The sequence below is a fragment of the Alligator sinensis genome, unplaced genomic scaffold (assembly GCF_000455745.1).
Source record: "Alligator sinensis unplaced genomic scaffold, ASM45574v1 scaffold433_1, whole genome shotgun sequence".
Taxonomy (NCBI): domain Eukaryota; kingdom Metazoa; phylum Chordata; order Crocodylia; family Alligatoridae; genus Alligator; species Alligator sinensis.
The window spans coordinates 786,076-797,679 of record NW_005842502.1 but is presented as its reverse complement, the minus strand read 5'-3'; the positions used below and the strand labels follow the sequence as shown (position 1 = coordinate 797,679).

The 11,604-nt window shown below is 51.0% G+C and overlaps 1 protein-coding gene across 1 annotated transcript in view; it reads left to right on the top strand.

The window, feature by feature from the left end:
* Window positions 1-11,604, top strand: part of CAMTA1 (calmodulin binding transcription activator 1) — a 160,498-nt gene that overhangs the window by 44,980 nt on the left and 103,914 nt on the right. The window contains exon 4 of the mRNA XM_025213014.1: window positions 10,548-10,674. Coding sequence (XP_025068799.1) covers window positions 10,548-10,674 — 127 coding nt within the window. The remainder of the gene's footprint in view (window positions 1-10,547; window positions 10,675-11,604) is intronic.

Genomic DNA, 11,604 nt, shown 5'->3' with positions numbered 1-11,604 from the left:
AGTACTCCAACTGTGGCCTGACCAAAGTCGCATAGAAGGGGAGGATCACCTCTCTGGACGGGCTTGAGATGCACCTTTGGATGCATTACACGGTATGGCTGGCCTTGCTGGCTGAGGTCTGGCATTGGTGGCTCGTGTTCATCTTGGAGTCAATAATGACTCCAAGATCCCTTTCCGCCTCTGCTTTCAAGAGGGAACTCCCCAGCCTGTATGTATGCTGTGGATTCCTTCTCCCCAGGTGCAGCACCCTGCATTTGTCTCCGTTGAACCCCATCCTATTCTCGTCTGCCCACTTTTTGTAGTCTGTCTAAATCTAGTTGCAGCTTCTCTCTCCCTTCAAGTGTGTCCACCTCGCCCCACATCTTAGTGTTATCAGCAAACTTGGACAGCATGCTTTCCACCCCCTCGTCCAAGTCGCTGATGAAGATGTTAAACAGGACGCTAATGCCAGAAAGTGTGTGCTGGGCATTCCCCTGCAGAGCAGGAGCAGTTTGAAGGTCGCAAGAAGGTATGAATGGTCAGTTGTGGACGCTATGATATTTCAGCCAGTCATGTATCTTTCCAACCCAGCTGGTTCCCATCCTGTGTGCAGCTTGGCCTCAACCCAGCACACAGTCTGTATGCCTCGCCAAAAGATCATCTCCCCCTCAGCGCCATGAAACCCCCAATAGGGCAGTGCTTCTGAGGAGCTGTGGAACTTTCTAGAACAGGAGAGAAATGCCTGCCAGGGCCCAAGGCCCTACTTCAGTCAGGTGGCGCCTACACTAACTGCATTTATGAAACTGGCCATGGATTATCTCATACACAAGCAACAACCTACTTTGTCACATGCTAATCTTACAAATAACCCTGACACTGCCATATGACAGGCTAATATGGACCACTTCTAACTGATCAGTACTTGTACCCATGCTTTGTGGGTGTCAGTTTGCTGGAATATCTCCACAGCTGCCTGGCACAGCAAGCCGCATCTGTCTGGACTTCAACCCCATGGGTTTTGGCCTGTTAACTCTGCCTTCAGCCTCATTCTGGCCTGGGCTTTTCAGCAGCAGCTGTTGAGCTGGGGCTTTAAGCCTCAGCCTGAGTCTGGGCCCTTGTTTCTCAGCAGATTAACTTTTGCCTGTCTGACCATTTGCCCTCAAAGATCACATCCAGATGAGCATGGTCATAGTCTGTGGTGCCACATGCCGCACATTCAGCTGTACCCCGTGCTGCAGGGAAGCAGTGTGGGGTTTATTTTATTGTTTGACCCTTGGATATCTATGGGTCAAAAAAATCTGTGCAAAAAACCAACCAGGGTGGCACCTGTGAGGGCAGTACACACCGCTCAAAACTGGAGCCTGGCCGGCCAGAGCTGCACTCCAGCTGCTGGCCAGGCTCTGAGTGGCAGGATCGCCGCTGCTGCAGCCCCAGGAAGCCCCCATGACACCAGGTAAAGCTGCTGGGGCCAGCCCAGTGTTGACCCAAGCCTCCACTACCCCACCCAGGGTAACCTGCCACACACCAGAGGGTGTGTGGCACAGGTGTGCCCTGGGGACAACTAGTGGTGGCACAAGGTGTGCCACTGTTTCTTATCCCCGGGGAAACAAATGTCCACACTTGTGTGGACGCGGCCAAAGTGTTTAAACTCTCTCTGGGCCTTCCCAGCCCTCATTGTGCCCACTCCTCTCCCTTTGGCCCTAAGCGGCCCCCTTGCCTTCTCTTTGCAGTTGTTTCCAGTCCTCCAGTGGTCCTAATCATAACAAAATATGGGTCTTTTGGGTATACACCCAAAAAACAATATGAACTCAAGTCTTCAACCCCTGGGTGAACTCACAACACAGAGAAGGCTTCTTCGCTCTTGTTCACCGTGGTTCCCCTTATTGAGACACTAAATTCCACAGTAGCCTGCCTGGGAGCTCTTCACCTTTCCCAGACAGGGCTAGAGTCCCGCTTCTGGCCTGAGGGTGAAACGTTTATGCTAATAAATGCCTCCCCTTCTGATCAGGCAGTCCTGTAGCTCAGCCTAAGCACAGCGAGTTTCTCACCAGTCCTTTCAGTCTTGCCAGCCGTCTCCCTTTTGCTACAGTCTCTGCTGGGGTCCAATCCACCTGTACCAGTGCTGCTAGGGATTGCAGGTACCCTGTTTCTTTTCCCTTGCTGCCTGCCACACAGGACTTCTTCCGAGTGGCATTTTTGTCTGTCCTTTGAGGTGCGTTTCTTTTCCTGAGCTCTTACTACTTTGGGTCACAAAACCCTGCTTTTAAAGGCCTTGGCAGGTTTTGTTCATCTTGCAGCTTTCCCCAGTAACAGGACAAAGGTTTCCTGTTACAGCATCCCAAAACCACACTTGCCTTTTGTGTGGCTGTATCACACTGCAGTCTCATATAAAGTTTGTGATCAGCCAAGACTACCAGGTCCTTCTCCATAGTCCTTTTTTCAGGTATCACCCATTTTGTATTTGTTTTTTTATTATTCTTCCTGAGGTGTAACACCTTGTATTTGTCAGCATTGAACTTCATCCTATTAGGTTCAGCTGAGCTTTTCAATCTGTCAGGGCCCTTCTGAATTGTGCTCCTGTCCTCCAATGTGTTCATAGTCCTTCCCAGTTTCATATCATCTGCAGACTTGCTCAGTAAGCTCTCTGCCAACATCCAGATCATTAATAAACATGTCAAACAGCACTGAGCCTAGGACAGACCCTTGTGGGACTCCACTCAAAAACCTTCTGCCATATTGACATTGATCCATTTATAATGACCCATTTAGGACCCATTAGAAAGAGTCTGTTGCTGTCACACATTTCTGCCCAGGTAATGGAGCTCAGACAGCTCAGGGATTCCTGCACATTGTCACAAATGCCATCTGATAGTGTGTCTGAGGGCATTAGGGAAGGCTCCAAGGCTAGGTTCTGTGGAGGTTCCCTTGGCAATGGTAGAAGTTGGCAGTTTGCTCCTCATTGTATGCAGGTGTTTCTGATGTGACACAGACAGGTGTGCTGTGCAGTCCTTGTGTTGGGCCCCAAATACTCTGTTTGCCAGAACAGGCCCCTGATACCAGCCTTTCTGGTGTGATTTACACCTGTCCTTGTTCCTTTTCCTATCTCCTAGCTGCTGTAAACACGGCAGTAAAGTAGTCTGTACTGTGCACGTCACATCAACAGTAGTGTAGAAATGAATTTTCATTTTAAACTCTCAAAAGGATCAGAAAAGCTGCAAGACAAATTGTCTGCCTCTCCTAAACAAGTTCTTCCTGTGGCCCTTGGGGACTCTTAGAACCTGGGGACTCTTTTACATATGTTTGGGGGCGGGGCGGTGCCTTAATTAGACTGGCTCTAAGAGTCACTCTAATTAAAGCACCCACAGTGTCTCATGTATCAGTGTCCCTGTGCTTCAAAAATAGAGGCGGGAGAGCTTGAACTCTAGTTTGTTTGATGAGCTTTATTTCAAGTGCTTCTGCCACCATTTTGAAGTGTGGGGATGCTGATACACGAGACGCACAAGGCTACTGGAGCACAATAATTACCACACTCTGGGAGACTCAATCGAGTCTGCTATGACATGCTGGAATTGCAGGCCAATACAGGCACCCTGGGATGGCTGAGCACTTCTGCAGCTGCTTCAGTTCTGTTGCACCATATGGTCTGCAGTTCCTGCTTGTATGGAAGTGAGTTCTGGCATCTGGGAAAGCAGCTATACTTCTCTGCATGGCAATATTGTCCAGTTCAGCTGTAGCTCTGTATGATAGCAGAGGAATAAGCAGTGCAGAGAGCCTGCTGCAGTCTAGGGCAGGTGACTTCCCATTTAAATAAACGGATTGGTCTCATTATTGTAGCTGAGTTAAAAATCCTCTGATATCTCTCTCTGCCATTCCAACATACACTAGCCCTCCTGGCACATCAGTCAAGGGCCTTGGTATGATCACTTGGAAAATGGCTGAAGTTGCCCTGGCTGGTTACTCTGGGAACCTGGAGAGCCAGGCAAATCCCTATGGGAACCATGTGCACACTGGGCATTCAGGGGGCATCAGGGCCTGTAACAAGGTTCAACTCCAGGGGTATGACTGCCACCCCTGGAGCCCCCCTCAGCCCTTGTCTAGTCTGTCTCTCTTTGGGCACTCTCCCCTTCCCACCTGCTATGCTTTGATGAAATGTTACTTTCAGAAAAGGGAGGCTGCCCCATGGTTTCTTAAGTAAGATTTCCTTATGAGCTGCTCATTGCTCTAAGGGCTCGTTATGTGTATCCAACCACCCCTTTCACCACGTTCATGCCTCCATAGATGAAATTCAGTCCGTGTGATGTACCCCTCCTGGGATACAGGCTTCCAGCTCCAGTCCTCATCCCTCCTGGGCTAGGGTCTCCTTGGCCCTCTCAGATTTGCTAGCATCCTCTGGCTGTAACCCCTAGTCTTTGGCCCCTCTCTCTGGGCCCTGGCCCTGCTCCTAGGCCACTGGAGACTCCTGGGTTCCCCTGGCCTGGCCAGTCTCTGACTATGGCCCTCCTCACCCTTCAGCCCATCTCTGAACCCTGATCCCGTTCCTGGGCTAGTGAGACCTTTGGGCTCCCTGGCCTTATTGACATTTTCCCCTCCTGGGCTATAGACCTCTGGGCTCCCTGGCCTTGCTGACACTGGCCCCCTCCTGAGTTACAAACATCTGGGCTCTCTGGTCCTCTGGCCCCTCTCTTCCTTCTAAGCCTACTGGGATCTCCTTACCTCCCTTCCACAAACCACCAGAGTTGCTTACCCCCAGCTCAGATGTTACCCAGGAGCTCATCTCCCCGTGGCTTTCAGGGCTAGACTCCTTAGCTAGCTCAGGTCCTGGGGTTATATGCTTCAAACCCGGCTCCCTTCTAGTCAGGTGACTCTCTGATTGTCCACTGCCACACCTGCACCCTCCACACCTGCACCCTTGTAAAGTGACAGGCACACTAAGCACCCTCTCACAGGTCCCAACAGATGTTTCAGAACCTGCTCCACAGCAAAGACGAAGACCTTTGAAAAACACCAGAAGGTGGCGGCCCTGTGTCAGGGTAAGCTCTTGCTCCTTTTCAGCAATGAATTCTTTCTTTCTAAATTTCTCTCCACCCAAACTGACTTTGCAAAATCCATGAAGAAGACCGCCAAAGTGTCTGCCATGGCAGGCCCAACAGCCAGAGGAACAAATAGCAGAGACAAAATGAGAAGAATCCTCCCATCCAACGACATTTAGAGAGGGGAAAACACCAGTAACTGAGCTCCCATTTCCAGCCTTAGGGCCTCTGTTGCAGTTTGCCACCAGAGGGCAGCACCGGAGCAGTGAAAAAAGGTTTCTCTTTGGGAAATATACATAGTTATTATTAGTTTGAAGTCATGCAGAAGGCAGGGTAGATTTACTAGCCTCCCTGCGCATCAGGTAACTTGGTGGAGGTTCTTTGCTTTCAGGGGGCTTTTTCTGATCCCTACTGTGCTGGGTAGAGCTGGGGCATGCTTCCCAAATGGAGGCACCGATGTCCAGCTTTGTTTCCCTGTTCAGCAGAATCCAGAGTCATTGGATTGTCAACAGAGTGGGTCATAAGTGCCTGGCCTTGACAGCAGGCAGCTGTGCACAGTCTACCCTAGAGGCAGGGCCTCTCTTGATCTTCTGCTAATATAAAGCAGCTACTGAGATCCTGCTTGTTGCTGTCTTACACCCAAAGCCAGGAAAGAGGGAAAAGTGCTAATCTGTCTGAGCTAGGACATGCTAGTATTGAGAGAGGAGATATCCAAGGAAAAGATTTCATGAATCCATGCATGTTACTGCACAGAAGCCTCAGCATGCTGCTCTGCTGGTCAGGGAGCAGGTTTTAGTTGTACAGGAAGCCTGGCAGCTTTCAGTTTTGCAGCAGTCCTTGTGTCATTTTCTTGCAAAGATGGATGGCTTGCAGAATAAACCCTTTGGACGACTGATCATTTGAACACTCCAGAGCTGCTGATCTTCCTGAAACTTCAGACTTCCCAGGAAGCAAAGATCAAATTCAAATACCCCTGCACTTTCTTCTTGAGGCTGAGAATGTTTTGTATACAAGAGCCTCAGATGTCCAAGCAACAGAAGACAGTTTCTGGTTCACACAACCCTGCTCTAAGCCATACTGGCATATAAGACAGCTGGAGTTGTTGGGGGTACTGTGTAAATGAGTGCCTTCATCTGTGCCTACAGAGCAGCCTTAGTGTACCTATTGTGGAGTACTTAGGCCCCAGGCTGCAATATGGGGCTCCAGCACAAACATGCAACCATATAACTCCCCCAAACAGCTTGCCACGGGTAAGGTGCTGGGTAAGCCATCCAACTGGAAGGATGTACAGCTGCATCACTTTCACTAGCACTCAGCTAAAGCATGCCCATCTGAGCCACCTCAAAGAAAAATGCTGTGTTGTATGCTGAAAAGTATTGTTTTTCCAAACCTGACTCTGGTCCAGTCTGCCTGGCCTTCATAACAAAGTCTGCACTTGATGGGCTTGCACTGGGATCCATGGGAGCTCTGCTGGCCAGACATGTCCCTTGGATAGATCTGACTGCCCAGCTCTTAGCTGCAGTGAGTGCCTCTTGCAATGTACTAATTGGCCACTGGATGTAGGGCTGTGCGAAACAGCACCATTTTGTTTTGACTTCTGTTTTGCCGTTTCGAAAGGACAGTGTTTTGTTTCGCTGTTTCAAAGCACTGTTCCGTTTCATTTTGTCGAAACTTTTTCGCTGTTTCAACACTGTTTCGATGTGTTTAAACGTTTCGTCCATAGGCTATAATGAGAAATCATGAAAATGCCTATAACTTTGTCATTTCACGCCTGATTTGGATGAACATTGCAGGGATGGTAGCTCCTTCTAAGGGCATGAAGTCTGCCAAGTTTCAAGGAGATAGGTGCAGGGGGTTTTTGAAACTGCACCTCAAACTGTTCAAAGCAAAACTCGTATCGCTTGCTGGCAGTGGCAGCATGCTGCCTTCCTGCACGCAAATCTGGGGGCCTGCTTCCTCTGGGAGGAGTCCAGCACAGCCCCACAGCCCTCCTGGGGGGCACAGGCCCCCAGATCTGTGTGCAGGATGACAGCAGGCTGCTGCTGCTGGCTGGGGCCAGCACCAGTGCTGGGTTCTTCCCGGCACTCAGTGCAGGCTGCGCTGGGGAGATTTGGGTGCTGGCGCTGGCCCCAGTTGGCAGCAGCAGCATGCTATCATCGCATGCTCTGAGCTGGTGATTCCAGAGCTTTAAAAGCCACCAAACAAACCTTGCACTCTCTGGCTCTGGCAGCAATGACTGGGGCCTCTGGGGGCTCATGGCAGAGCCCCGCAGGGTAGCGGGGATCACCCACCCCACCTGGCACCTACGTGGCAGCTGCCCCATGGCGCAGGTGCAGCATGGCTTGGCAGGATGCCGCATGCTGTCCATGAGCTGGGGTGGATCCACCTGTAAGCCATAGCACCCAGTTTAATTCCCCAGGTGTCTGATCATTCCCTCAGCTCTTCCGGGGGGGGGTGCAGGCCCCCAGATTTGTGCACAGGATTTCAGGGGAAATAGTCCAGAGCCACTGCCATCAGCAGCTGGCAGCAGCAGCCTGCTGTCATCCCACATCATCAAGGGGCTTGTGCCCCTTGGGAAAAGCTGGAGGAAGCAATCGGAGAGCTGGAGGAAAGATTGGGGAGCTGGGAATTGAATCCGGAACTGGGGAAATGTTCAGGGACCCGAACATTCCTCTAGCTTCCAGTTCAATTCCCCATCCCCCAGCTCAATTCTTCAGCCCCTGGTTCACTTCCCCCAGCTCTTCCTGTGGGGTACAGGCCCCTGATCTGCATGCCAGGTTTCAGCAGGCTGCCGCTGCAGGCTGGGGCCAGTGGTAGCACCGCAGTCTTCCCAGTGCTTGGCACAAGCTGAGCAGAGGGGCTGCCGCTGGCCCCAATCTGCAGCAGCAGCCTGCTGAAACCCCGCACGTAGATCAGGGGCCTGCCCGCCCTCCCCCCCCCGGAATAGCTGGGGAAAGTGATCAGAGAGCTGGGGAATTGAACTGGGAGTTAGATATCAATATTAGAGAAGTCCTTCCCCCTCTTCCCCTCTCCCTCTTCTTAGTTTCTGTTAGCTGCAAGCAAGCCTAGTTTCAAAACTTTCAAAATGTTTTGAGCGCCCTCGTTTTGTTTCATTTTGATTTCGCTGTTTCGAGGTCGAAACAGCTTCGAAATGAAACGTCCATCAACATTTCAAACAACCCTAACTGGATGTCACTGTCACTGCTTGCAAGTGGAGCTGAACCTTGCCATTGCTTGATAGCACAGTGAATTGGACTCAGCAAACAGGATCTGTGTATGGTGAGTCCTGGATGGGGGCTGGTGCCGTAGGCACATTTTCAGTCCTGCTGGGACAGGTGGTAGAATTCTTTTGCCTCTTTACTTTCCTTCCCTGTCCCCTGCTCCAGCCACCTCACTTCTACTGACACCAGGTATATTCTTTTCATGCCAGAATACACTTGAGGGTTACTGAGCCTGGGATGGGAAAGTAGGGCCTGTGATGGGCCAATATGGGGTGCTCCTGTGTTGAGCCACCCACCACACTGCACCCAACTACCTTCCAGGCTCCAAGTGCCTCCCTGGGGGCACTTTACGTCTGGCTGACCCCCTTCCTAGAGCCCACCCACAACCCTGGGGGTAATGCTGCCACCACCCAGTCTGGAATGATCATGGACCTGTGCCCTCTGGGAAACACACATCTAGTAGTCCTTGAGGGTACTTGACCCACTACAAGAACTCGGGGTGCATCCCTCAGTCTGAAGCACAAATAGTGGTCTCCCTTAGTCAGCCGAACCAAGGGAACCCCGAGGCATAATCTAGACCCTCTCCCAATAAGTCTCCCACACTAGGTACAAAGGAGAACTTTATTGGTTACAAGGAGTGGTTTGGAATCGGGTACAGGGTAGAGCAATATCAGAGAAATACCTTAGAGCAAACAGTGGCATGGTAGCCTTTGATCATGCATCTGAGTCACTGCAAACTATATATCTAGTTAGATCTCAGGTAGCTTACTCATAAATATCATCCAGAGGCAGATGGAGATTCCCTCTGGAGGCAAACAGTTCATTGATCATAAGTTTTGAGAGAGAGAGAATTTCAGATGGTCCAGCTTTTCTCATGAGTTTTCATTACGGCTACTGCTCCTCATCCTGGGCAGTCCTTGACTTATATAGCCCTTATGACCTCATTTACCTGATCCATTGAAGGCCAGCAACTGTTGGCTGCCAGCCAACCAATTTGAAATGCATCACTGGTTGCTGGGTAGACTGGCAGGGTCTTTAGCCCCCTTACTTGAGATCCTTCTTCACTCTTCTCTTTGTCCACTTTCCTCTTCCTGTCTTTGGTCTCGAAGCGGTGTTTGCCAGAACTCCTTTCCATAGTTCATCAGCCGTCAATTTATTGAAGAAACTGCTTCGCCTGCTTTATTATACAGTCACTCTGCATGGAGCAGAAATGTAACAATATGTCTGCAGTGCCCATGCTAGGTTTGTAGCAGTCGTTCCCAGTCATGTTGGCATTGCTTAGAACAATAGGGAGTTTAAGCCCCCTGCCCAGGTGTGGCCAGTCACATAGGCAGAGGAAGCAGGTTTCCCCCCTCCCTCAGGAATGTATCCAGCTCAGGTTACAACTCAGGATTACCTGGAGAGATGGGGCAGAGGTGCCTGCCCTTTGCAGTGACCATGGTAACCAAATTGTCAGATAGCAGAGTTTGGGGAGAGACAGAGATGGTATTCTGCTGCAGGGCCATGCCGTGTACTCACCAAAGACCTTGCAATCCCCATAGCACTGAGGGTTCTGGGTAGCATGTTTGCCATTAGTCCTTTCTGCTGAACTCCACATTCAGAGACCTAGAAATCTGGTGCTGCAAATCTAGAAAAAACCCACAGCATTCCCTGGAGAGACAGTCAAACAGAACAGACTCCCAAGTCGGGAGGTGGATTTTTGTGTCTTAACTTTCAGATTGTAACTCTTGGTTCACAAAGCTTCTTGCAGGGAAGTTACCTTTGGGTTTCTGAAATGTTGGCACTGGTGCTGGCTGCTACAACACCTATGATGAGAGGGACTGGTCCCATCACATAACCTCTGGGCACCTTCCCCAGTTGGCCACTTGTTCTTACTTTCTCTCTGCAGGCAAGCTGCTGTCAGAGTGCAACAATGGATGTCCCTGGGGGCAGGCTGGTAGGGCAGGGCTGAATTGGGCCCAAGGTAGTGCAATAAAGTGCCAAGCTGTACATGCTGGAGAGGGGCTAGGAGGCGGAAGGGCAGGAAGGGGGCCTGGTGTAAGTTTTCAAAGGCCTCACAGCTCTGTGGATACCACGCTACAAAGGCTTAAGGCCATGGAAGGGCAGCATTGCCCAAGAGCAGTGTCTATGGCAGAGGACTTTTCTGGTGGCTGGGCAACACTACTGAGAGCAAAAACTGTTCATCAGCTTGGTGCAAGGATACTGCTTCCCTGCTTTGGTGCTCTTCTTCTTCTGGCCCCAAGTTCCAAGGCAAGTGCATGTGCACCCAGGGAGGGCTCCTTTTGTAATGCTGTGTCCTCTCTTCCTTCCCTTGCAGGGGGGAGTGAAAGTCCTGATCACTGGCCCATGGCAAGAGGCTAACAGTAACTACAGCTGTCTGTTTGATCAGATATCAGTGCCTGCATCTTTAATACAGCCAGGGGTGCTGCGCTGCTACTGCCCAGGTAAGGAACACCCCTCTCACATGCAGAGGCTGCTCCCTGAAGACCACCTGTGCCAGCAGGGCAGTGAGCATTGGCCAGCCATGTTCCACATTCTTTACCATTCTCTGAGGCTCAGGGACAGTTGTGTGGCATCTCAGGCCATGAGCTGAATGCTGAGCATGCATGTGGGCGCCACAGTCATATACCATCATGCAGCAGTCAACCAAGCCCAGAGTGTGCTTGTAGGGCTTAATGACATGAACTGAAGAGATGGCTGATGCTTGCCAGTGTAGTAGGGTGGGAGTAATGGGAAGTACGCATGGGTCCCACTGCAAGGCAGCAGTTCTGCCAAGATCCCTCTAAGCCAATATTCCAGGTAGTCCTTCCTATGCATGGGATTTGCCTGGTTCCACCTGCAGGAAGCTTACACTACTGAGCTATCACAACTGGGCAGAGCAGGCAGCAGCTGGCTGAGAGCATAATGAGAGCACTGAGCACGGTTATGCTCTTCTGGCTCTGGCGAGCCCTGCTGGTACGTTGTATGCCACACTGATGGTGATGGAGGTAGCCCCTGCTCCTATGATGGGATAGGATGGGGAGCTTGGTGGCAGGGGTTGTACTCAGGGAATGGTGGGGCCAGTAGCACCTTGTGTGCTTGACCCTTGCAGAAGATCCTCCAAGAATGGCCCATTTGGCCCAGGGATGAGCGAGGACCCAGCAACAAGCCCCAGGATGTTGGCAATGGAGCTGCCTTGCCTTTGGCCTTTGGTACATCTGCTGCTATAGGTCAACAGATAGGTGGGCAGGCACATGGACCAATCCCACAAGAAAGACTTCCACCCTTACCCCAAAAGACTCTGTTTAGTTATTTCCATCTGTAAATCCTTTGAGAAGGAGCTGCTGTTTCACCCATCTGGGGTCTAGTATTGGCCTGCGGCTCTTTTCCTTTTG